Source organism: Xiphophorus maculatus, chromosome 16 (genome assembly GCF_002775205.1).
Source record: "Xiphophorus maculatus strain JP 163 A chromosome 16, X_maculatus-5.0-male, whole genome shotgun sequence".
Classification (NCBI taxonomy): Eukaryota; Metazoa; Chordata; class Actinopteri; order Cyprinodontiformes; family Poeciliidae; genus Xiphophorus; species Xiphophorus maculatus.
Window position 1 is genome coordinate 4,560,259 of NC_036458.1, and position 25,816 is coordinate 4,586,074.

At 37.7% G+C, this 25,816-nt stretch overlaps 1 protein-coding gene and 1 non-coding gene across 3 annotated transcripts in view; one reads left to right on the plus strand and one right to left on the minus strand.

The window, feature by feature from the left end:
* Window positions 1-939: 939 nt before the first annotated feature.
* kcnh6 (potassium voltage-gated channel subfamily H member 6) overlaps window positions 940-25,816 on the minus strand; it is a 36,162-nt gene continuing 11,285 nt past the window's right edge. The window contains exons 6-16 of one of the 2 annotated variants that reach the window (XM_023348478.1): window positions 24,700-24,902; window positions 12,626-13,048; window positions 10,836-11,262; window positions 8,993-9,192; window positions 7,946-8,198; window positions 6,265-6,458; window positions 5,118-5,217; window positions 4,192-4,476; window positions 3,265-3,445; window positions 2,534-2,741; window positions 940-1,701 (exon numbers count right to left, since the gene is read on the minus strand). In XM_023348478.1, coding sequence (XP_023204246.1) covers window positions 1,420-1,701; window positions 2,534-2,741; window positions 3,265-3,445; window positions 4,192-4,476; window positions 5,118-5,217; window positions 6,265-6,458; window positions 7,946-8,198; window positions 8,993-9,192; window positions 10,836-11,262; window positions 12,626-13,048; window positions 24,700-24,902 — 2,756 coding nt within the window. In that variant the 3' untranslated portion in view covers window positions 940-1,419. Of the gene's footprint in view, window positions 1,702-2,533; window positions 2,742-3,264; window positions 3,449-4,191; window positions 4,477-5,117; window positions 5,218-6,264; window positions 6,459-7,945; window positions 8,199-8,992; window positions 9,193-10,835; window positions 11,263-12,625; window positions 13,049-24,699; window positions 24,903-25,816 lie in introns of both variants that reach the window. The other variant, XM_014475188.2, reaches the window with a different exon arrangement.
* trnac-gca lies at window positions 3,151-3,222 on the plus strand. Its single transcript has one exon. It is a non-coding gene; the product is annotated as a tRNA-Cys (tRNA).

Here is a 25,816-nt window from a genome sequence, read left to right on the forward strand (position 1 = left end):
GGGAAGTTGGAATTTCCCGGTTTCGAGTACGACGGGAACGCAGCACACGTCGCGATCAGATTACGTCACTTGCGTTCTGAGACTCGAGACGGTTGCGGCTAGTTTGAAATAGCGAGCCGCCATGACGGACGTCGGGAGAGAGGGACGGGAGTTGAGCAGAGTGACAGAAATTGTTTTCCAAAGTTGTTTTTGCCAGTTTATTCATGACGTCTATTTTTTCTAGTCAATCTAATTTGTCTGTGAACGTAACACACCCAGTTGAGGCTCATAGTCGGTGGTATTTACAAAAGTTTGAAATAGCTAGCTTAGAAACCGACTCATACCTCCTCCCTCCTGATGTGTTCATCACATTGCCGACTTTGCCAGATTTCACATCACATAATTTATATCACTGTCTCATGAACAATGTGACCCTTTACACCGGAGCAGCATTAAAAACGTACATAAGACGAGATGCTAACCAGTTTTCCCATAAATGGTGAGCTACATCACGGTGGGACAATTTCTCCATGGTTACTAGTAGCAGTTACCTTCTCCATAATGCAATATTTGATATCTTTCTAATCATTCTTATTTATAATGTATAAGAACGTTAATCTTCTTACCTTGAAAAGTGTTCGCCGCAAATTCGAGGTTACACGAGGGCTGTCACCGGAAGTGACGCTGCCACGATTTGAGCTCGGCCCTGCTGTATGATTGACGGCTGCTGTCCATCGCTATCGTATCTTTCCTCATTAAAAGTTGTACAATAAAATGACAAGTTTAAAATCATAATATATCGAGAATAAAGTCAAAATACTACTACGAGCATTATTATTCTCGTAATACAACTTTATTCTTGTAATATTACCTTGTTATCTTGACTTTATTCTTTTAACTTTATTAATTTTTTTAGAGTAACCTTAAAACTCTCGTATTCTGGCAGGTGTGACCAGAAAAGAACCTCTACGGAAAACATCTAACTATATTCCCAGCCATGTTTTCTCATAAATTACTTTTCTGATTCGTGTCATGAACAAATGTGGGATTTAAGTTAAAATCTTCATCATTTACAGTGTCAGACAGTTAGTTTATTTAACACAGACAACAGTAACACTGACTCCAACAGCCTTTATATTAACTAGATACAGAGTTCTTTATGCAAACAGCAGCTAGAACAGTATAAAAATACATTTTTTTCTTTATTGAGCCTAAATGTGCAATTCTTATACAAAGTGAATGCAGATATTTCCCAAACATGTTTTTTTTTCTCTCCTTCCATTATGGAAACCTGAGTCTGGGATGCAGTTTTGTGTTTTTCAGACATTCCTCGCTTTCCAGCAGCCTCCGACCAGGAGAGGAGGATAATTATTTTTTAATATTTGGTGAGATGGGGATCCATGTGGTCAAAATATGGCTTTACATTTGCAGCAGGTTGCTCTAGGTTCCTGGCAGGACCGGGTCAGAGACGTGTCTCTGGATCTCCTGCATCTCTGTGGAGGTCTCCAGGTTTTCGGGGAGCGAGGGGAAGCGCTGGCTGCCGCCGAGGAGCCCGGGGGCTTCGTGGACTTTGGGGGGCAGGAAGTGAGGACAGGTGCGGTCAATAGAGGGCAGCCGCGGCGGGTCGGCCTCTGGTGACATGGTGTCGTCTGACGCCACGGTGAGATGGATGCCGCTGGAGAGGGAGTCTCTAGATTTGTGCTTAAAGTCAGAATCTGGACTCTGGAAACACAGAAATACTCAGATGTAGATAAAATGTTTAAATGCTACAGCTGTAATAGATTTAAATTGTTTGTTTTTTTGCCTTTCCTTGTTTTTCTGCACATTGTATGAAGCTGCAAAAAATATTCACTTTTACAACCACTAACTTCAATTCATTTTATTTGGATTTAATGCAGTAGAGATACACAAATGAATAGTTGTAAATTGGAGACACTATTTAATCTTCACTGCAAAATTTTAAAATTTTAAATTTTAAATTGAGTGTAAGATTAAACTAACTTAAAAGTAACTTTTCAGCAAGAAATAGCTTGTTTTAAGTCAATAATTCCTTAATATTGATAAAAAAACTACTAGTTCTACTGGCAGATTGTTTCATTTATAATGGGAAAAATGTTTTATGAGTGGAATAATCTGTAAGTTGAATTAGTACTTTTTAAAAATCAATATTAAGGAATTATTGGCTCAAGAAAGCTATTATACGTAAGTTATGTGAAATTGTAAGTTAGTTTTGTCTCATTTAAAATGTGCCAAGATATTTGCTCTAGAAACGAGGACAAAAATATTTGATAGGATTTGGTGTTTTCCAGTGTTTCACAAATCAAAATTAAAAAAGATGAGACAAAAACTTCAAGATGCAACTTAGAAAACTATCATTGGACGTCAGCCTGAACCAGACTCTGGACCGTGCCATAAGATTCAGTGGTGGCAGCATCATGCTGTCCTCTGTCCAATCTGACTAGGTCACCTGTCTTAAATGTGACCTGTTTACATTATTGAACATAATTTATACTAAAATACACAATATGGAGGAATAAAAATGCAGTTCTGATACCTGCAGCAAGGAGGCGGTGCCGTCTATCTGTCCTGGCTGGATTGGGGGAGCCATGTGGATAGTGGGGGTTCCCGAGCCATACAGGGTCGTGGGATGAGGCAGGTGGGAGCCGGGCGACACGGCGCTGTAAGCGGGAGGTACCGGGGTCATCTGCCTCTGGAGGAGCTGCAGGATCACGTTAATATCTGCAGTCATACGGGTCTCCAGCCTGGAAAGGGTTAAAAGGATAAGGTCACATCATGGATTCAAGCAAAAAAAAAAAAGATTTAAATATGACAGTCAAATATTTCAAGTGTGCACACAAGCAAAATAATTTGCATTCTCAAACCTGACGCTTTGAGAATAAAAAACCTATTTCAAAATGACAGCCATTTTTCAAGATGGCCTCCGGTTTAGAGCCTTTTAAACCAATTATTGCCATAATATGTTGGCTTGGATCAACGTTATGTCCCATTATAAGTTTTTGACTTTTGTCATCTTACTCATACAAAATTCATACATGATTTTATCTAATTTCCATGACAACTGTGGTGACCATTTTGAATTTTTCAGCAGTGTTTTAACTACAGAAGCACTATTACACCCATTTGTTCATCATGTAAAACAGCAGAGGAGCTGGGGGTATAGCTCAGTGGTAGAGCATTTGACTGCAGATCAAGAGGTCCCCGGTTCAAATCCGGGTGCCCCCTACTGTTTTCATTATTCTGAAGCCTGAATCGGATCCATGATACCTGTTGAGCTGAGACTGCAGGAGCTCCAGTCTGGATTCCAGCTCCCGAGGCCGATCCTCAGCGCAGAACGAAGGCAGAAAACCAGATCTCACTGCTGACTGCCTCCTCTGGTTCTCAGACAGCTGGCTGGATCTGCGGTCTGACCAGTAGCCGTACAAGCCTGACACACTGATAGGGGGCGCTGCTGCACAATTTAAGAAAAATATAGTGGTTCTTTGCATTTTCTTCTAGGTTTTCATTTAAAATTTGCATTTTTTTCTTCTGTAGTCTTTGTACATATCACATTCCCAAGCATTTGATTTGGTTTATTGGTTTATTATTTTAAATTATTTGTTAAAAATAATTATGTTATTTTTAATTCTTTGATTTTGTTTTATAATGATTAGACAAATCAGTTACACAGAACTGAATCCACATATTTTTTCTTGTAGCCTTTGCACATATATGACATTCATAAACATTTGATTTGGTTTTAATATTTTATTTACTTATTTTATAGGTTAAACTGTTCCATTTTGTAGTTTTTAAATAAAACATTCCCCATTATTTTTAAAATAATTACATGAGTAAATAACAGAGAACTGAATAGCTACAGTTTTTTTGCTAAAGCATTCAAACCACTTGAACTTTTTCAAATATGTCACCTTAAAACCAAAAAACCTCAGTATATTTAATTGAGGCCAACAAAAACAAGCACAAAGGTGGAGTTATGACAAAAATTTGAAAAGGGTTTTAATTTGTACTCAGTTCCATTACTCTTAAATAAACCGCAGTGCAGATTCATATTCTGAAAACGGTGATAAACATCCTACCACTTCAAAATTATGAAGTTTTTTTGTGTCTTTTACATCAAATCATGACAAAACACCTTACATTTTATGATTTTAACATCAGACTTTTTGTAAAAGCTCAATGCATTGTTGGTACCTGAGTACGGAGAGCCTCCAAGATCCACAGCCTGCCCCATTAGAGCAGAAGGTCCACAGTTGGGCCGGCTGGTGACCCTTGAAGGTTGGTAGTCTCTGGTGTCTGAACTGTGAACGAACAGCTCCCCCTTGTGTTGAACAGACTTAATTTCGTCATCACTGGACTGAGAACAAACGCTGGCGCTGCTGCAGAGATCCTCCCAGTGAGACCCGGCCACCATTCTGCGCCGATGGTTCACCGTCAGACACGACTGATCCGGGTACGAGTCCTCATGATCCATCCCATCTGCACGGATAAAAACGCAGCTCAAGACAGGAGGCAAAAGAATTGTAGGTAAAATTTATGGCAGTGCATTAGAGGTCATTGTAGATGGGGGGGGGAAGAAAGAATCAATTTTTGCCAAAAAATCTCTGCAATTTTCTGAGTTTGAAGAGTCAAGAACTTTCTGGAAAAAAACTCAAATCTTCAGATTAATCGCAGAAATATTCTAGAAAAAAACAAGGAAATTTCTGAGTTTGAAAAGTCGAAAATGTTCTATAAAAACTCAAAATTAACCTCATATTTTCTTCAAAAAATCAAAGAGAAGTTCCAAAAGTGCAACCGTTGCTGGAAAAAACTCAAACATTTGAGAAAAAACAAAGAAATTAATGAGTTTCAAAAGTCAAAACATATGCAAGAAAAAAAATCTGAAATTGAGGTTAATCTCAGACATTTTTTAGGGAAAAAAACAAGGAAATTTCTGAGTTTCAAAACTTAAAAATGTTAAACTTTTTAACACTAAAAATCTTCAACTTTCAAATTTCCAAGGCTTTTTCTCAAAAAATTCTGAGATTAATCTAAAAATGTATTTTTTCCAGAAAATTTTTGACTAATTTTTTCTATTAAAAAAAAGTTTGCCTGGGAGAAAAATAAAAATAATTTCTCACCCGGCCGGTTCCGCCGCCGCAGGGAGCTTCTGCGATGCCTCGTCAGTCGGCAGCCGCACTCGGAGCTCCTGCTCGGTGTTTGCTGGTTTATTCTGTCTGCCTGAGTCACATTAGACTCAGTCATTTAAAACCCAAATAGTGGATTGTTTCTAAAACATTTGGTAACAGTATCCTAAGTGGTGTTTTAATGATTTGGCTATAAACATTTTGTTCGGGCCTGGAAGACATGCCATGATGCACAAAAGTCTTAAACCAAGTTCTTTTTTGTATCCACAGACTTTTCTTTCACCCAATCATGAAAAGGTGCAAGGGAAGCAACCAACCATTATTCTGATGATCAAACTAAAAATACACAATATTCAAATTTTTTACTACTACTACTGAAGCCTTTTCTATGCACTATTAGGAATACATTATAAGATGAAAATAAACATCTTAAATGCAATTATAAATTAGGAAAACAATCTATAAAATAGCATTCCTTTAATAAATCCCAACCAGGTGAAACTAAAACTGCTGCCAGCCATGCATCCCAACTCAACGTTTACGCTCGAATTTAAAAATGGCTGCAAACAGACGCGCAGTTATACAACAGTGCATCTTTGAAAAGCATAAGTGGGGCCTGCTGCAGAACCAGCAAGAATGGTGGTTCTTCAACAACAGGACACTTGTCTTTTCCAGCAGCCATTGTACAGCGGATACAGCGGTAAAACCAGCTGACCAAACGTGCTGGAGCTCCGCTCGGTTTGCTAGGTAACGGGGTTGGAGCTCTGTGCGGGTTGCAGGGCCCTTTGAATGTGATTTTACAATCGGAAGGTTTTTGAAGCGTCTAATTTTCCAGACACCAAAAACATTCAATTACTGCCAAAAAAATCAACAAAACAAAAATAGCTGTTTGTTTTTTTACACAGTTGAGATCCAAATGAAAATATAAAAACGTGAAAAAAGTTAAATTTGCATAATACGCCTCATTTAAGAAATCGCAAGAAATAAGAAGATTACTGGAGGCAAAACATAAATGAATGATTCAAAGTTTTTGCCTTTAGATTCACTATTTACCTTCCATTACCTTTTCTATTCCAGATGATTCAATTAATTCAACAAATTCCATACGAATGTTGTAACATCGCCCTCTAGAGGTACTCACATCTCTGAGGTTAAAGGTAATCTCCAAATTGTTCCAGAAGGAGTCAGCAAAGTCTGGATACATCTCCAGCACCTCCAGCAGGTCGTCCCTCAGGATCTTATGAAGGTCGCAGTAGGTCAAAGCCCGAACGTCAGCGCTGGATTTCCCGGGCCTGCCATAGACATGGTTGGGTTCACCAAAGATGTCATTCTTTCCTGCAGAGAAATCCCAGCAAAATACTTCAGTAACTGGGTATACAACTGAATAAAAAAAATAAATAAAGGGATTCCTGGTCTGCAACAGAATAAATTAACTGTCCTCACAAACGCAGCTATAAAAGACGTGACCTATGGAGGCTGGATGTGATATTGATGATCAATGCGATTGTAAAATGAAAGTGGAGCTGTGCCCAAACACCTCGGGCAGCACAACACACAAAAACAAACGCATGCTGTCAAGATGTCAAGGATAGCATCAGATGGCGCTTTGGCTACAGGAGATCCAGCTGCAGCATGTAATTAAAAAAATATGTTTTATATGTTGTTTTAAGAGTATGAGACAGAACCCACTTTCTCCCAGTGCTACTATTGCAGTCTGCAAAAATGCTCAACTACTGTTCAAAAGCCAGTCAGAGCCAGGAGGAGGGTCTTAGTGCTGTCAATCCATCTCAGATTTGCTGCTCAATCTGCTAATGGTGAAAAAAACAACTTACTGTTACAGGAAAATCTGTGGCTAGGCTAACTAGCATTAGCATTGGTGGCAGGTGTGAACCAGCTGTATGTAAGCATAGCGCTAAGTCTCACCGTCTGATTTTGATTGGTCGTTTCTGAGTGAGTGGTGTATTTCAAATATGTAAAAACCATATTTGTTTTAGTAAAAGTTACACACTGCAGCATTAAAGCACAAAAAAATGACAAAATGTCTGTAGTCCCGTCGATATTGATAAGACCAGTACCGTCTAGTACGTGTCTAGTAAAAACGAGACAGGAACAAACAACAATTTTTTTTCATTAATACAAGCTATCAGATTTTTCCATAAACATTTCAAGTCATCTACAACAATCACCAATAAAGTAGATAGTGAATATGGAGTATTTTGCGATTTAATTAAAGCCTATATAGGGCTGCACGTATCATGATACATTTTTTAAACCATTTCATATCAGTTGACATTGATCATTTTTAGTTTTAAATAAAAAATGTAATCCTGCCAAACATTAGATGTAAGCTTTCCTGCTTTATCCACAGTTTTCTCTTCAGCTGCTGATTCTATCCTGGGAAATTTGGGTTGTAGAAAACAATCTGTTTTCACATTACATGCTCCTTTCCATTGTTTACCAAAAGTGAAAATAGATATACAAGTTAATTACCTGGGATTTTTTTAGTCAGTATATTATTGGTTGTTTTTTCTTTTTAAATTAGGAAAATAACAACAACTACTGTACATATTAAAGAATATTACTAACTACGATGAAAAAGAAAATAATCGTGATATTTTCTTGAGGGAGCCACAGCCCCCTGTAATCCACCTGCTGGAGCTGCCACTGCTAATCTTTTCATGTAGAACTGAATCAGTTACCATTGCAATGCTCACAAGAAAGATACCAAAATAAAAATATTATCCGAACTATAGTTCCAATAGGTACAGGTAACTTTAGTCAGTTAGCTTTTACAATGTCCATTGCTTATATTTTCAGCTCACCCAGGATGGCCACCACTACGTCGTCCCTCAAAATCTCGATTGAACCCCTGGAAATGAAGTAGAGGGCGGTGAGAATGTCCCCGCTGTGCACCAGGGTGTCACCCGGCGGCGCGTGGGTCGTTCTGAATCGCATGGCCAGAGCACGCAGGCAGCCTTTGTTGGCGCCCCGAAAAGCTTTGCAGTTCTGCAGCAAACTGCGGTGCAGATGGAGGCAGATGTCGGCTTGCAGGCATTCGGGAAAACCTTTCAAAACCTGCAAAACAACCAAAGAGCATGGACATTTTGTCAATGTTGCACATTAAATTAGCTTGTTACATCATTCTCTGAAGCGCATCATCACTAGAAAGTGGGTCAACAACTTCAATAAAGAAGCGACACAATTAACCTCCTGATCTGTAGTGCATCACTCCTGCTTTACTGAAAGCAAGTTGGTAAAGTTATAAGGTACATCCTTGATGCAAAGGTCAAACACTAGAGAACTGGGTCAACACAGCAGAACAGAACATCGCAAACACACTGTGTCAAAGTTAATGCAGCAGATGAACCGTAAAAATCTCTCCAAGGAAAGCAGGAATAGAGGGTAATGTGATGCATCATTTTTACCAAATAATGTCCTTATATGTGCTACAGCTTCTAAGAAAAACTTTGTGTTTTTGCCATTGATAAGAATTTAAAAACTGTATATCTATTTCTGTCTTGTTTTTTTCACGAGTGGCATGTTTTTATTTTACGCTTGTTCTTGTTTTTGATTTGTATATTAAAAAGTAAAAAAAAAACAGAAAAAAACACAATAAAACATCCCATTCAGGTGATGCAGTGTAAAAAATAAAAGGTTCTGCAATTCAACAAACACCAACAAAGTAGTTCATAAAATAGAACTTTGTCACATTAGATAAAATGTTTGAAAACCAAAATGGTGAATATTTTTACAAAAAAGGATTGCATGCTTCACATACATAAATAACATTTCATGAACTTCCTACTTAACCCTGAACTCTGCTCTGATACGAGGTTGTAACAGGTTTTTGGGGCTTTAAAATCACTCACAGCATTCATGTCGATGCCGTTGGTGTAGGACCAGGCATGCTGGAAATATTCCTCCAGTCTTTGTCTGAGGCCTCCTGGGATCTGGTGGAAGCGAATGAACTCTTTGACCCGCAGCATCTGAGTGTGGTACCGGGCCGTGCCAGAATACAGCCGCTGAATGATGGCCGACACGTTCCCAAAGATGCTGGCATACATCAGAGCTGAAGGAGAGAAAGACAAAATCCTTTGTTTGTAGATGATTAAAATAAATGCCATCTGATGTCAGTCCTGTTAAAAATCTGCTAAAATGTCTGAGAATGTTTTTCAGAAGGCCAGAAGCATTACTACGGTAATCTAGGTAACCTTTTTAAGTATTAAAAAGAAAAACATGAAATTTGCATTGATTTAAAATTTTTAGATAACACAGGACTTTTCTGACCAAGATATCACTTTTTCAGGACTTTAGCAGATACTTTTGGAAATATCCAGCAAATTACCTTAATAGAACTATAAATGTGATGCATCATGCTTTCCTGAACAGGATAGGATAGAAATATGGTCTATACAAATCACATATCTACACAAAATCATTCTTAGACCATGAGATTTTAGTCTGCTCAGGCTGGTTACTCCACCTATCTCAATGTTTACACTCACACTTGGAAATGGTTGCAAACAAATGTGCAGCTATACAACCGTACATCTATGAAAAGCAGAAGTGGAGTCTCCTGCACAACCAGAAAGAATGCAGCAAGTGGTTTCTGGATGGTAAGTCAAAAACAAAACATTTGTTTTTTGACAGAGTAAATTTCCACCAAAAAAACTTAGACATTTCTGAGTTTGAAAAGTTGAAGGTTTGCAAGAAAAATCTCTGAAATTTTCAGATTAATCTTAGAATTTTTTATAGAAAAAATTTCAACATTTTGTAGTTTTAAATGTCAAAAATTGGCTAGAAAAAAAATTACATTTTTAGATTAATCTCAGAAATGTTCCAAAAAACAAAACTTGGAAATTCTAAAGTCGAATATTTTCCACTTTTGAAAATTTTCAGTTTCAAAAGTTTAACATTTTGAACTTTTGAAACTCAAAGAACATTTCTGAGATTATCCTCAAAATTTCTGAGTTTTTTCTAGCAAATTTTGGACTTCTCAAACTATTAATTTCTAGAAAATTTCTGGGATTTTCTTGGTAGAAATTTATTCCTTTTTTTTCCTGTCTACAATGGCCTCTAAAAAGCTGTCGTAAAATGTACCTACAATCAGAGCTGGGTTGAGTATCTGAACATTGTACTCAAGTAAGAGTAGCACTACTTTAACATATTTTTACTCAAGTAAAGGTTAAAAGCATCTATCCAAGAAATGATTCAAGTAAGAAAAAGTATGTGGTAAATTCTACTCAGGTACTGAGTAACTGATCGAATTATCAATCATTTAATATTTAAAAATTACAACATCAGATGAACCAAAATATAAAGTTAGAAGAAATATTGGTATTTTAAGGCTTAAAATTACAATAATTCATATAACTAACAAAATACAACAAAACCAGGCAAGAGAAAATGTTTCCAAATTAGTTTCTTTCAATAAAAAAAACTTATGAAACTTTAACAAAAACTGCAGGTGTGTGTCTGTGTCTGGTGAATTTTTGGTTAAAACATGTTTGTTTTTCATTCAGTGAGTAGAAAATATAGAAATTTACTCAGGTAAGAGAAAAAAATACTTCATACGATAATTATTCAAGTAAAACTACTTGTAGTAAAATTACTCCTAAAAGTAAATTTTTTCAAAAAAGATACTCAAGTAAATGCAATTGAGTAAATTTAACTAGGTTCTTTTTCTAAAATAAATGTTACCACTTTACTCACAACCAATGAGCATGACACAGATGGAGAAGATCTTCTCCGGGTTGGTGTTGGGCGAGACGTTGCCGAAGCCCACGCTGGTCAGGCTGCTGAAGGTGAAATATAACGCCGTAACGTACTTGTCTTGAATGGAGGGGCCTGAGCTCCTGTCACTGCTGTTGTAGTGTTTCCCTATTTGGTCGGCCAGGTTGTCAAGCCAGCCGATCTTCATGCCGCCGATGCGTTCAGAACCGGTGCGCTCCACGTTGCCGATGGCGTACCAGATGCAGGCCAGCCAGTGGGCGATGAGCGCGAACGTACACATGAGGAGGAACAGAACCGCCGCTCCGTATTCAGAGTAGCGATCTAACTTCCTGGCAACTCGCACCAGCCTCAACAGTCTGGCCGTCTTCAGAAGTCCAATCAGAGTAGTTTGGGTTTGTGGCTCCGTCTGCAGGTGTGAGAGGTCATGTCAGCGTTAAAGCAAGCTGCTTTGCTAACAGACACCTATTAGCAAGAGATTATAAACACTGGCGTTACATTTTGAAGAGGAAGGTGCTCAAATAAAAAGAAAAAGGCCACAAATGAATCTTTTTCAAATGTAATAAAATTGGTGTCAAACTTTTGTTCCAATTTTTACTGCACAAACGTAGCAATATGTTAAACACCAACCAGACTTTCTAGGCAAACAAAACTAGTTTGATAAAAGCATCATAAACAAGGCTGGCCTGAAAGAACCCGTTGTCTATGAATGTATTAACTTCTTACAACTACGTCACTTAATCATTCGAGGAGCCTTGATGGATGTCAGAAGTGAGGGACAGGAGTACTGAACAGAGCAGCTGAAATCCATCCATCTTCTTACACCCTTGTCCCCAGTGGGGTTGGGAGGTGCTGGTGCCTATCTCCAGCTAACGTTCCGGGCGAGAGGCGGGGTCACCCTGGACAGGTCACAGGGCAACACAGAGACAGAAACAACCATGCACACACACACTCACACCTAGGGAGAATTTAGAGAGACCAATTAACAGTCATGTTAGGGAGGAAGCTGGAGAACCCGGAGAGAACCCACGCATGCACAGGGAGAACATGCAAACTCCATGCAGAAAGATCGAACCCAGGACCTTCTTGCTGCAAGGCAACAGCTCTACCCACTGCGCCACTGTGCAGCCTTAGCAGCTGAAATTGTTTTCCAAAGTTGTTTTCGCCAGTTTATTCATGGCTTCTAGCTGTTCGAGTCGAGCTAATTTGTCTGTGAACGTAACACATCTGGTTGTAGCTCATAGTTGCTGGTATTTACAGAAGTTTGAAAACTTAGCTTAAAAACCGACCCATACCTTCTCTCTGCTGACGTGTTGATCAAATTACAGACTTCACTTGAATTCACACCACACAATTTATGTCACTATGTCATAAACAGTAGCTCCCCTTAAACTGGAGCGGCATTAAAAACGTACAAAAGACGAGATGCTAACCAGTTTTTTTGAGACATGCTAGGCTACATGATGGTGTGACATTGTCTCCATGGTTACTAATGGTTAGACGCACCTTCTCCATAATGCAATATTCGATTGCATCTTACTAATCATACTTATAAAGTATATGAACATTAATTTTCTCGTCTTATATAAAATGTTTGCAGCAAATCTGCGAATATACTGAGTGCTGACAGTCATTATGATTGACGGTCTTTCCTCATTAAAACTTAAACATTAAAATTACAATTTTGTTTTGCATCCCTAGGGGAGCGGGGAGAGTGCTAGAAACTACAAAGCAAACAAAAATGGCAGCCAAGCAAAGTAGATTCCTCTCACCTCTTGTGACCCAGAGCGCGATATGAGCAGATCGAACGGGATGGCGGCGACTATATCGATCAGGAACCAGCCCTTGAAATAATGCTGCGCGATGCGGCCCGGGTGGCTGACCACCTCGTCGTTGCTGTTGACGTAGGTGGTCCTGAAGTTGATGAGGATGTCCACGATGAACATGACGTCCACCACAAGGTCCACCACGTTCAGCGGGTTGCAGGTGTAGCCGCAAGAGCCTCCATCATCTTCTGTCTCGTTGAGAAGGAAGGCGGCAGAGTAGGGGGTGAAGATGGCCGTGTAGATGACCAGCAGCAGGATGACCCAGTCCCAGACGGCCTTGAAGGGGCTGTAATGAAGGATCGTCCACTTGTGGATGCGTGGGGCTTGGAGCTTGTACTCAGGCAACACGTCGGCGCCGAGGGACAACACCTGCAGGTGTAAAAGCTGTTTTTATCAGTTTATTGACTGTTTCGTCACAGTTTAAAGTCCTTGATTAAGGCAGATAATTTAAAGGGTTTCAAGTTAATAACAATTAAGAAGAAAAGATACAAGCAAACAGCACCGGTTGTATCACATCCGGTCACATGATATTTCTTTAAGGATGATTTATTAGGCTTCCTGTTCTATAGATTATACAACTTTTTTTTTGCTCAAAATCCTTCTTTGACATTCTTAAAATATCTTAATCTGCTCAGTACTGCCTGCTTCGAGCTCCTTTCAGAATGAGCTGTTTTAGGGCCTCTTGTTACTTTAAATCCAAATAAGCTGCTGCTGGCCACAGCCGCCAACTCAATGTTTACATTTACATTGTCACATGTGAAAATGGCAGCTAACAAATATGCAATTATACAACTGTACATCTTTGAAATGCAGAAGTGGAGCCTCCTGCACAAGCAGCTAAACTGCACCATGTGGTTTCTGGATGGTAAGTCAACAACAAAACATTTGTCTTTTCCAGCAGCCATTGTACAGCGCATACAGATGTAAAACCAGCTGGCCAAACGTGCTGCAGCTCAGCTTGGCTTGCTAGGTAGCAGCAGAGTGCCAGTTGATTGTGACTTAATTTGGAGGTTTTTGAAATCCCTCATTTTCCAGACACCAAAAAACACCAACTTATCACTAAACAACACCTAAGTGTTTTTTTTAGTGCTTGGGCTGTTTTTAGCAGCAATAGAGACCCAAATGGAAATACAAAAACGTCTCCATTAAAGATGACCTATTAGGATTCATTAAACAGGTTATGATTGGTCTAGGGGCTAAACAAAACACCTTCATTTCATTCTTTGCACATAAGCATTCTTAGTTAATGAGATTTTTAATATTTTGAGCTTCTTTCAGAATGAGCTGTTTTTGGGCCGCTTGTCACTTTAAGTAAAATAAGCTGCTGCAGACCACGACCCCAACTCAATGTTTACACTCGCACGTGAAAATGACTGGAAACAGATGCTCAAATATACAACCAAACATCTTTGAAAAGCAGAAGTGGAGCCTCTTGCACAACCAACAAAAATGCAGCAAATGGTTTTTAAACGGTAAGTCAACAACAAAACGTTTGTCTTTTCCAGCAGCCATTGTACAGCGGTAAAACCAGCTGACCAGATGTTCCGGAGCTCCGCTGGGGTTGCTAGGCAACAGGCTGGAGCTCCGCTGGGGTTGACCTGTTATGCAAAATGTGGCTTTTGCATAATAGGTCCACTTTAATAACACAGTCAGTCAGGAGTGAGTGAGATCCAACTGACCGGTACGACGAGATCCTCGGCGGCCCGGTTCTCATCCTGCCGCTGATAACAGGAACAAACCTGCATCGCCTGCCAGCAGAAAGCTTTCAGTTCACCAGCAGAAATCAGTCCCCACACTGTTCCCTCACCTGCCTGAGTGCAACGTTTTAACCCTCCCTCCCCATTTTTGTCCTGGACATGTGACAACTCCAGCCAGCGTTTTGGTCAATCGTGGACCCGGGTAAGTGCTGGTATCGACTGGGTTCCCATATGGAGAACTGAGATTAGTTGCTTCATGAAAACAGTGAAGTTGGGTTTGTTTGGAAATTATCAGTGCAGATGAGAAAAGTTTCTTGTTGATGCACCGTTTCTCTCGTCTTCATTCAGGTGAGGACAAGTAGGAGCAGAAACAGCTGGATTTGTGCAACGAGCACAGCTGCAGAGACTCCTTAACCCACTTTCACCAAATGTTTTGGGACAAGCATCATCTAACTGCACTTTGCTGTGGCTTGCAAAAATAATTTATACCCCATGAACTCTTTTTTTAATGTCTGTCACACTGCAATGACAAACTTTAAGCAAGTTTATTTAAGCAATAAATCAATTAACTGCATGATAAATTAAAACTATTAATGATCAACATAAAAACTCCTTAGAACAAAGAAACAAAAAATAAATCAAATGTACAATAACCAAAAGCATGGGAAAGGGGTTACATTTAGGACTGTTGCAATAAATCAATTAGTAGCATCAGAAATCAATAATTTCTGCACAACTTGTAGTGTTCCTTGTCAAAGTATTTGGACTTTCCCACCTGAGCTGCGGATCTTTGCATCTCCTCCAACGACACAAAGAGCCTCAGAGCTTTAAAACGTCTCCATGGTTTCTCTGCTGTTTTTCTAGAGCTTGGCAATAAATCGAATTTTATCAATTAGGGATTTGAAGATTACATTTTTGGAAAATCTGGGGTTTTTTTTTGTTTCTTCACTAATGTACTCCGTGGGTTTCCATAGTAACAAGTGATGTCAGCACCAAAAGCGGCCATTTTGCTTTACAGCTTCTGTTTATTTTGACTCTACGATGAAATTTAAGGCTCAGGCCTCAGGATTTTTTTTTTTTGTTATGAGAATAAAGTCCTAAAAATTACAAGAATAAAGTTAAAATACGAGAAGAACAAAATAGTAATTTTATGAGAACTCCAACACAAAAAATAACAAAATAAATAGACAAAACCAGGAATGTTGAGTGTTTAGTGAAGTTATGCTTTGGTTTTAGTTTTACAGATAATATTTAATGCTTAAAGTGGTTTTACTAATTAAAAACGGCTTTGTCTTGTAATTTTGATTTGTTTTTTTATGGTAAAATTATGACTATATTCTCATAATTAAACAAAAATTCTCACAGCTTGGACCTAATACTTTCTCATACAACTAACAGAACTAACAACTGAAATAAAAAACACTTTTTTGTAATTTCTAATTTTTTTTTTTTAAAGAAAGCGTGAAAAAAATATGAAACAGTATGAAAAAAATCTTTTTTATTTGTTCTTCTGGGCTCTTTACACCTGGATTAAATTGCATAGAAACATTGTACATTTACTGTTTTACACTGGATTTTATTTAGAGGTTTCAACTTAAATGGGGGTGAATACACATGCACACCACACTTTTCAGTACGTTAAAAAAAAATTCTCTGCCAATTAAAATGAAAACGACCAGAAATAGTAAAGCAAATAGCTTCTCAAGACTAAGTACATGCAAAAAGGTTTCTAAATATGTACTTGGCCATATAAGGCAGAAAGAAAAAAACAGAGGAGAAGTAAAGCAAGGCCCTTGCAGGGAATAATCAGGAGTCTATTATTGTAAGAGAGTTGCTTTCTTTTGCTCCAGCTCCATAAATCTTTACACAAATCCAGTGGGAAAAGGCAGAGATCCTCACATGCAACATGAGCGCTCACTCTGATGACAATATAAACACGCGAGGAAAGGTTCACTCATCCAAAAAATTTTATGCTATTGACTTTGTGCACCACTATGTTTCATAATGGAGAGCAGGGAACAGGTTTGCATGCAATGCATCATGTTAGTTTAAGCAAAGGTTATGAAACTATTCAGTGAAATATCCAACATGTGTCGTTTTTAGAAGATATACAGACATATTTTTGTCTGTATATCAAATTCTGAGTGAAATGACGATCAACTTATTTGGTCGGTTCATCTTTTTTAAGTGAACGTAAAGTAAATAAGCTGCAGATTCTGTCAACAGTGTTTACAAAAACCTGTTTTAACAGAATCGAGCTGTAAAATTCGACACTGACTGCTTTAGAGAAGGTCAAAGAGAAGGCAAACAAGTACAGGGCACAGAAGAAATGGCAACAATCAAACAGAAGTTTGGAGCCAGCGAAGATAAAACCCTAAAAAAGTACTCACGGGTTGAAGTTTCTGCTTAAAGCTCATGATGGCGCACACCAGAGTGGAAAAAAGGACAAAACCAAGAAGATGTTTTTAAAAAGAGAGAGGTAGGAAGTTCTGTTTGTGTCTGACTTCTCTCTGTTGCCTCGCTCTTCCTCCCCGTTCAGAGCCCTGCCCTCGCCCAGATATCCGCGTGCTGCATAAAAAAAAAAATCCACCGACTCTCTGAATCTCACTGGCATTTAAAAACCAATAACTGGGCTAAAAACCAACAAGACCTGCTCAACAAGCGAACCTTTGAGCTTTCTGCTTAACGATCTGCCTGGGAAATAACTATATAAACATTTACATGAGGGATTCTTTTTTTTATGTATTGTACTGCGATCAATAAAACATCAATAGCTGGCTGTTACAGTTAAATAACCCAGAAACAAGGTTATGTTTAACAGTGACATGCCTTCTGGCAGTTTTTAAATGCCATCCGCACTGCAAAAACACAAAATATAACCAAGTACATTTGTCTAGTTTCTACTGCAAATATTGTAGTACACTTAAAATACGACAAAACTAACTTAAAATGAACTTCTAGTCAAGATAAAGGAGCTTGTTTTTAGTAAATAATTCCTTGATATTGATGAAAAAGTAAATTATTTCACTTATAACAAAACAATTTTCCCATATCCTAAAGTAGAACAGGAAAATACCGTAAGATGCATTTAACATTTGAATCTGTAATATTTTAAAACAGAGTAAAGTACACTGCAAAAACACAAAATCTCAACAAATTTTTGTCTAGATTATACTGAAAATATCTGATTACACTCAAAATAAGACAAAACCAACTTGCAAGTAACTTTTCAGCAAGAAATATGAGCTTATGTTAAGTTATTGATTTCTTAATATTGACTGGAAAAAATACAATAACTTTGGAAAAATGTCTGTATAAGTGGAACTAGTACTTTTAAAAATCAATTAAGGAAATATTTACAGAAAACACGCTTATATTTCTAACTGAAAAGTTACTCATAAATTAGTGTATTAAGACATTTTCTCTAGAAACTAAACTAAAAATACTTGAAGATTTTGTGTTTTTGCAGTCTAGAAACCTGGTCAATTATTCTTAAAATTTCAGAATCATATGACTAAACTCAAATATGATTTTAAACTAAACAATAAGAAAGCATCCCACTTTAAAAAAGTGACAACTAGCATTGTTTAAATGTGGAAATCACATAATTCTCCTGCTCTGTAAGCAACAGTCAGGCTTTTAATATAATCTCATTATTAAGAGTGTTTTAGAAGTAAAAAAACAAAGAACATCACAGAAAGAACTGGTAATATAAAAACCCAAATCAATTTGAAATACTGATTTCTCCTAATTGCACTCTTGCACTGTTGCAACCCTGTTTAAAGCCAGAGGGCGCCACAAAAGCACGGATTTTCTCACACATGCTTGGTTTACTCTTAACTCGTCTTTAACGAGCCAAAGCTCAATCAGTCACACTGTGTGATTTCCACAGACAAATCAATATGGACAACAATCAATGATCACTTTCATTTCTCTTTCTTTATTTTTGAGAAGGTGTCAAGTCAAAATTCAATCAGAAGAATTTATTTACAAAACAAAAACACAAGTAAGAGCAGAAAGATGCTAAAAAAAAAACTAGCGAAAAGTAGAAAATAATAATAATCCAATCATTTCACCTTTGAAAAACTAACCAAAAACCTTTTTTTTTTTTTTTTTTTTTATAACTCAGAATCAACCTTTCTCTGGGAATTCATAAAAACAACATTGTAAAAAACATGAAGGCTGCTTCTGGGGTGCAGCTTTGCAGCGAGTACGAACACCCGCTGACCTCCATTTCCATTAGCTACAGAGGCCAAGGTCAACGGCAGCATCAAGCCTCTGAATGCCGCTCGATAGCCTCACAGCAGCGGCCCTTTTCTCTTTTTTTCCCCCCTCGCTTTCATAACTGCATCTCACCAGGACCCCGTTTTACTCCCACAGACAGTCTGTGATCCCCGCACACCCTCCCACTCTCCACATGCAGCCTCACAGACTCAGCACCCATCCTCCTCGCTTCGCAACGCCTTCCTGCCACGAGCACGGACAAAACACACCTGATACAAGAGCTTTTTGTAAGAAACTACCATATAATGGCTAAGAAAACTTTTTTTTCTCCAGTGTTGCTAAAATCTGTAGGCAACCGATGTGCATAACTAAAGAAAACAACAGAAATGTAAAGACACTTTCAAGGAAAACAGAAAATCAATTGTATTTGTTAAAAATGCATCTTTGCAAATCTAGATTCAGATATTTACTGTGACGTAACAAAACCAGTATCAAGTTAAACACATAATCTATAAAAACCACGATAACTGTCCAGTAGTACACTGCAAAAACACAAAATCTTACCAAGTATTTTTACCTAATTTCTAGTGTAAATAATTTAGTACACCTGAGATAATTCAGACCTGATTCACAAGTAACTTCAGAAAATATAATTCCTTAATATTGATGAAAAAACAACATTACTTACAGATTATTTCAGTTTTCTCCCATGTTAAAAGTGAAATAATCTATCAGTGGTACTAGTAATTTTTCCATCAATATTAAGGAATCATTTACTCAAAACAAGCTCCTATATCTTCATAAAAAGTTACTTGTGTGTTTGTTTTATCTAATTTAAATATATTTGCACAAGAAATATCTTTAAATATATTTTAAAGTATAGAGAAAATACTTTGAAATGTTGTGTTTTTGAAGTAAAAACCTGGTTATTATTCCTGAAAAGAGTTTAATTTCTGTAATGGCAAGAAAAAATGTTAACAAAAACAGGAAAAAAAACTATCTTTGTGTTTATTCACACTATATGCTAGTGTAATCTTCATTTCAATGAATTAAAAGTTCTGATATAAATTTATAAAATAAAATTATGTAGTGACTTAAAGGGGTTCTTCAAATATATACTGCAAAAACATAAAATCTTACCAAGTAAACATATAACCTATAAAACTATTCATAAGTAGTGAAAATTGTCCAGACGTTCAATGCAAAACACAAAATCTTCAAGCATTTTTTGCCTTGTTTCTAGTATAAATATATTAGTACACTTGAAATAAGACAAAACTAACTTACAAGTAACTTTTTCAGCCAAATATAGCAGCTTATTTTAAGTAAATAATGTCTTAATACTTATGAAAAAGTGCTAGTACATGTCAACTTTTAAGTCAGATATTTGGGCTCCTTTTGCTTTCCCGTCTAAATCTGGAACTCAAGAAGTTGACAAAAGCAAGGTGGTATGTAAGCTGTGCCAGAGAGAATTAAAGTACTGCAGTAACACGACAAACCTGCGCAACCACTTAACCAGATACCACGCAGATGCGCTACAAAAACCCAAAGCACAACCGGTTGACTCCAAACAGACACAAATCGACAAATCATTCATCTCTAAACTTCCACCAAGCTCTGCCCGCGCACAAAAAATCACAAAGTCTGTAGCCGTGTTTATTTGCAAGGACCTACGACCGTACAGTGTTGTTGAAAACAAGGGTTTTAAGAATATGCTAAAGATACTCGAACCACGCTACGCAATACCAACACGTAAATGCATGACAGAAGTCGCTGTGCCGTCACTGTATACAGAGGTGAAGACAGCCGTTTTGGAGTCGTTAAAGTCGGCCGAAAGAGTTGCTCTGACGTGTGATGGCTGGACCTCGAGAGCGACCGACCCATACTAACCATCACTTCTCATTCATATCGAACGAGTGGGAATTGGTGTCAAATGTGCTTCAGACCAGGCCCCTTCATGGAAGACATACTTTGTTGTCATGGCAAGCTAAAAGGTACCTTTGCATCCCAGGCAGTAGTGTACCTGCTGAAAGGATCTTTTCCACAGCAGGTGACATAGTCACAGCCCAGAGAAGTGCATTGAAGGCTGAGCATGTGGATCAGCTGCTTTTTCTGAACAAGAATCTCCACGGGCCCACTTAGTCTGTAACCAGAAATGAAGAACTGTACTGTTACAGTACAATTCTTTATTTCTGGCTACAGTACTATAGTTCAGTTCAAGATATGTTCAAAAATTAGAGGTTAATCACTACATGTTCAAAAGCTAAGAATGTTTACAAGCACTAAACTTTTTCAGTGCAATTCAGTTGAATACAACCCTATGATTTGTGTTTAAATCTGCACTAATATACACAGATGTTATTGAAATGCATTTTTATTTATATTAGACTTTCAAGAGACAAGCTATGCCTAATTTTATTTTACATGCACTTTATTTTTTATTGTTTATTAAGAACAGTTTTCTACTTTAAGCACATTGCAGAAAGAAATGTGTTTCTTTGCTCAGAAATGTGATGTTACAGAAGTTTGTATGAAAATAAATATTTTAAAAATGTCAACATTATCTTAAATCAATTGTGTCTTCACAACTTTAAATCAATATCGAATCGAATCGAATCGCAACAGCAATAATCGAAATCGAATCGAATCGTGAGGTTCCTAACAATACCCAGCCCTATTAAAAAACCTCCTACAGCTTCATGAAAAGCTACACATAAGTTAGTTTTGTCTTATTTCAAGTGTACTAATATATTTTCACCTGGAACTAGACAAAAATATTTGATAAAATTGTAGGTTTTTCAAGTGTTTTCTAAAAACTACCACCCTGATGGAATATATTTCTTCCTAAGGAGTGTGAAACTTCAGGAAGTCGGTGTGTGGTCTGTCAGCTAGCGACCTCCTTGAGACATTTTGATGTAATAAACAATTCAACAGGCCACATAACAAACCCAGACAAACGGGCACAGCTGAGCCGAGCTAACGGCAGAGAAACACTTTTTAATCAAGACGTTAGCAGAGTCGAGATAACGAGTCGAACTCTCTGCCAAGCCTTTGAGGAGACCCTCTGTTTGTGCTGTCACTTTTTCCACAGCCACATTGCATCCTGGTTGCGCAGTGAGTCAGAGCCGGCTGTCAATATCACACTCTGGGTGAGGAAGTGAGATCTCACTGCCATCGCAGCGGCAGCAGCACTCACCCGCAACTCAGGCGCATATGGTGATATCAAAGTGCAAATGGGATGCAAATTCATGAGCAGTTTATGATCAGCAGGTGGATTGTTTGAGATTACAAGAGGAGGAAAAAATAGCTCTAGAGCTGAAACACTTTTATCCAGTAGTTCTAAAAAAAAAAAATCAAAAATCAAAATGAAAGATAAATGTGTTTTATTCAAGTGAACACAGTCTGGGTGTTACTGAATTACCTAATGTTAGTTAATGTGGCATTTTTAAAGGTGACCTTGATCAAGTTAGGACAGGTTTATGGGCGATACAAAACATGTTCATCACATTTTATTTTAGATAAAATCACTTTTATAAATGAGATTTTATTCTGCTCTGTTCAAAACAAGATGTTTTAGGGCCTCCTGTCACTTTAAATCCAAATTAGCTGCTGCTGACCACACCCCCCCACTCAATGTTTACACTAATGTGAAAATGGCTGCAAACAGTTGCACAATTATACAATTGTACATGTTTGAAAAGCAGAAGTAGAGCTTCCTGCACAACAAGCCAGGTATACATAATTTGGGTTGAATTAAAATTTTTAGACAGGACAACATAATGCTGTTTTTTGGCACTAACATATTTTCAAGTCCTTAGCGCTTACTGTTGAAATTTTCTAGCAATTTACCTTCGTGGAACCATAAATGTCACCTATTATGCTTCCTTGAACAGTTTATGAGCTACACAAAAGATGTTCGCCACATTTTTCACACAAAATAATTCTTAGTTAATGAGATTTTAATCTGGTTCGGCTGGCCACGCCTTCCCCAACTCAACATTTACTCTCGCACATGAATATAACTGCAAAGAGATGTGCAATTATACAACCGTACATCTTTGAAAAGCAGAAGTGGAGCCTCCTGTACATCCAACATAAATACAGAACGGGGGTTCAGGATGGTTAAGTCAACAACAAAACACTTGTCTGTTCCAGCAGCCATTGTACAACGCATACAGCAGTACAACCAGCTGACAAACCTGCTGGAGCTCAACTAGGGTTACTAGGCAATGGGCGGAATTCCGCTGGGGTTGCTAGGTAACGGGCAGTGCTTCTCTGGGATTACCAGGTGAGGGTCAGTGCCTGCTGATTTGTGAAGTTCCATTCAGGAGTTTTTTTTAAACTGCTTGTTTTCCAGACTCCAAAAAACATTAATTTATTGCCAAAAAAGGTCTGAGTGTTTTATTTTAAACGCTTCGATTGCTTTTAGATGCAACTGAGACCCAGTGATCCTAAACAGAACCTCAGTTTGTCTGTGGCTACAGGAGAAAAAAGTGAAGGTTTTGCAAGTTCATTTATTAGTAGTTCCACTTTAAATCAGATTTAACAATTTTCTTTTCTCATAATTTAGTATTTTTTTCTCAGTGTTGCACTTCCTGTGTTGTCAGGAAGGGTGTGCATCAGTACAGCTTGGTGTGATAACAAGAAGCTGAATTTGTTCTGTAGAGAACATTAATCTAGTTACACCTTAGGTGAGATGATTATTTCACACACTTCCCCTGTGACTGCTGATGTCTTTAGGCATGTTCAGAAAACCAGAGGAATTTATAGACAAAAAAGTCCCAACTAATCATCAGCAGAAATTATTATTATTTAACAAACCAAAGTGAAACTGAAGAATACGATTGTCAACAGAAAATGCTCTTTGGAAAAACTAAAAAGAACCAAATTTGAAAAGGTAATCAGTTTCTGAATAGCTAAAAATCTTTGGACAAAAATAGATCAATGCATGGTACCTAAAGCAACTAGAGCGGCAGCTAACGATTATTTTAGTAATCAATTATTATGATTATTCTGATATCAATTAGTCAGATTTTAAAACACACATATAAAATGTAATAACAGCATTCTGTCATGAGTTGGTGGTGTGAGGTGGTGAGGCAGACGCGATGGAACCAGGTATAGCATAAAAATGATATTTTAATGGTGAAAATAGTCCAACATAATCCACAAAATCAGGCAGCACGACTGAGCGGAAGCCAGGGCTCAACGCCGGTAGCAACTGATAAAATGACTGGACAACACGAAGGACTGAGCGCACATTAGACATGGACCCGACAGAGATGCTGAGACACGGTGACATTAAATACACGGGAGGGTAATCACAGAAACGAGACACACCTGGGAAACAATCAAGGGGAAGACAGGACAACACAAAGACTCAGGGACACAGGAAACTCTAAATAAACACTCAAAAATACACAGAACATGACAACTTCTTTAGTGAACTCAGGAAAAAATGCATCTGCCGCTAAAAAAATACTTCTAACATTAACATATGTAACGCTCGGCTCAGCTCTTTCTACTTGATATAAGATATAATAAAACTTTGTAGGCTGATCTGTTGGCTATTTTTTATTATTATTACGTTTATTTGATAGGGACAGACACACATCGACATAGACAAGCTGAGCAGAACAGCAGTCCCATGTTTGTGTCATAGTGCAATATTCGCAGCACTTGTCCCTAGATGGGCTTTATAAACAGTACCTCTTAAAATTTAAGTGGTAATCATTTAACATAATGTTGTGCTATTATTTTTTTGATTAACCAGTTAATGATTGGATAACAAAACGGGCTTAACAGAATAATTCTTTTTACTAAATTTGTAACGGATGAAGCTAAAACTTTGCCACTTGAGGAGTTCAAGACAGGACATATTTACAGTCAAATATTTTCTGTATCCTAAGTTCAAAATGTTTATATTTTTATATTTCTTTATTTGATTACTACTGAAAATGTTATTTCAGCAAACCCTCCAGTTAACAATTAATCGATTACTAAATCAGTTCACAATTATTTCAATGATTAACAAGAAACAAAAACATATCGGTTCTCCTTTTCTGTGGGGATTCTAAACAAAAAGAGGAGAGATCTCACCTGTGTGACCTGAGTGACCTTTTCAGTGACATTCTGGGTTCGGTCTTTGACCTTGCTGGGTGCAATGATTTCGATCTCAGTAGGCGAGGGCGGTCTGAGTCGGTCTGAGCCGAAGGTGAGGGTGACCTGCGGGATGCGTCCGATGGTTCTGTGTCTAATAAGATCTGAGTCAGAGGTGGAGTTCAAAGCACTGGGCTTCAGATCTGCAGTGAGAAACAAACATCAGCAAAGACAACAAAGACATAAAACTATGGAAGGTAATGTCATTTATTTTTATCAATAACAGTTTTGACCTACTATGTTTCCTTAACAGGTTAGGAAAGTTTATGGGCCACATGAAACATTTTCATTACATTTTTTGCACAAAATCATTCTTAGATAATGAGAATTTAGTCTGCTCAGTTTCAGAATGAGCTGTTTTAAGGCCTCCTGTCACTTTAAATCCAAATAAATTGCTCCCCAACTCAACATCTACTCTAATTAGATGCAAACAGATGCTCAGTTATACAACTGTACATCTTTAAAAAGCAGACGTGGAGCCTCCTGCACAATCAACAAAAATGCAAAAGGTGTTTTTTTTAGAATCCAGCAAGTGGTTTCTCAATAGTAAGTAAACAACAAAACACTTTAATGCAAAATCAAACAAACCTTAACAAGTATTTGTAGTCGAGTTTAGTGCAAATATCTTAGTACATTTGAAATAAGACAAAACAAACTTTTTCAGCAAGATATAGGAGCTTGTTTTAAGTCAATAATTACTTAATATTGATGAAAAAAGTACTAGTTCCACTGGCACATAATTTCACTTGTAACATGACAAATAATTTGCAGATGGAACTAACACTTTTTTATAAACAATACGGAATTACTGACTTGAAGAAATCTTCTATATCTTGCTGATAAGTTACTTTTATCTTATTTCAAGTGTACTAAGATATTCGCACTAGAAACTAAACTAAAAACACTTAGTAAAATGTTGTGTTTTTGTCTTTTTCTGCAGCCATTGTACTGAGCATAGAGCGGTGAAACCAGCTGACTAAATGTGCTGGAACTCAGCTTGGGTTGCTAGGTGACGGGCGGAATTCTGCTGGGGTTGCTAGGTAACAAGCTGGGCTTT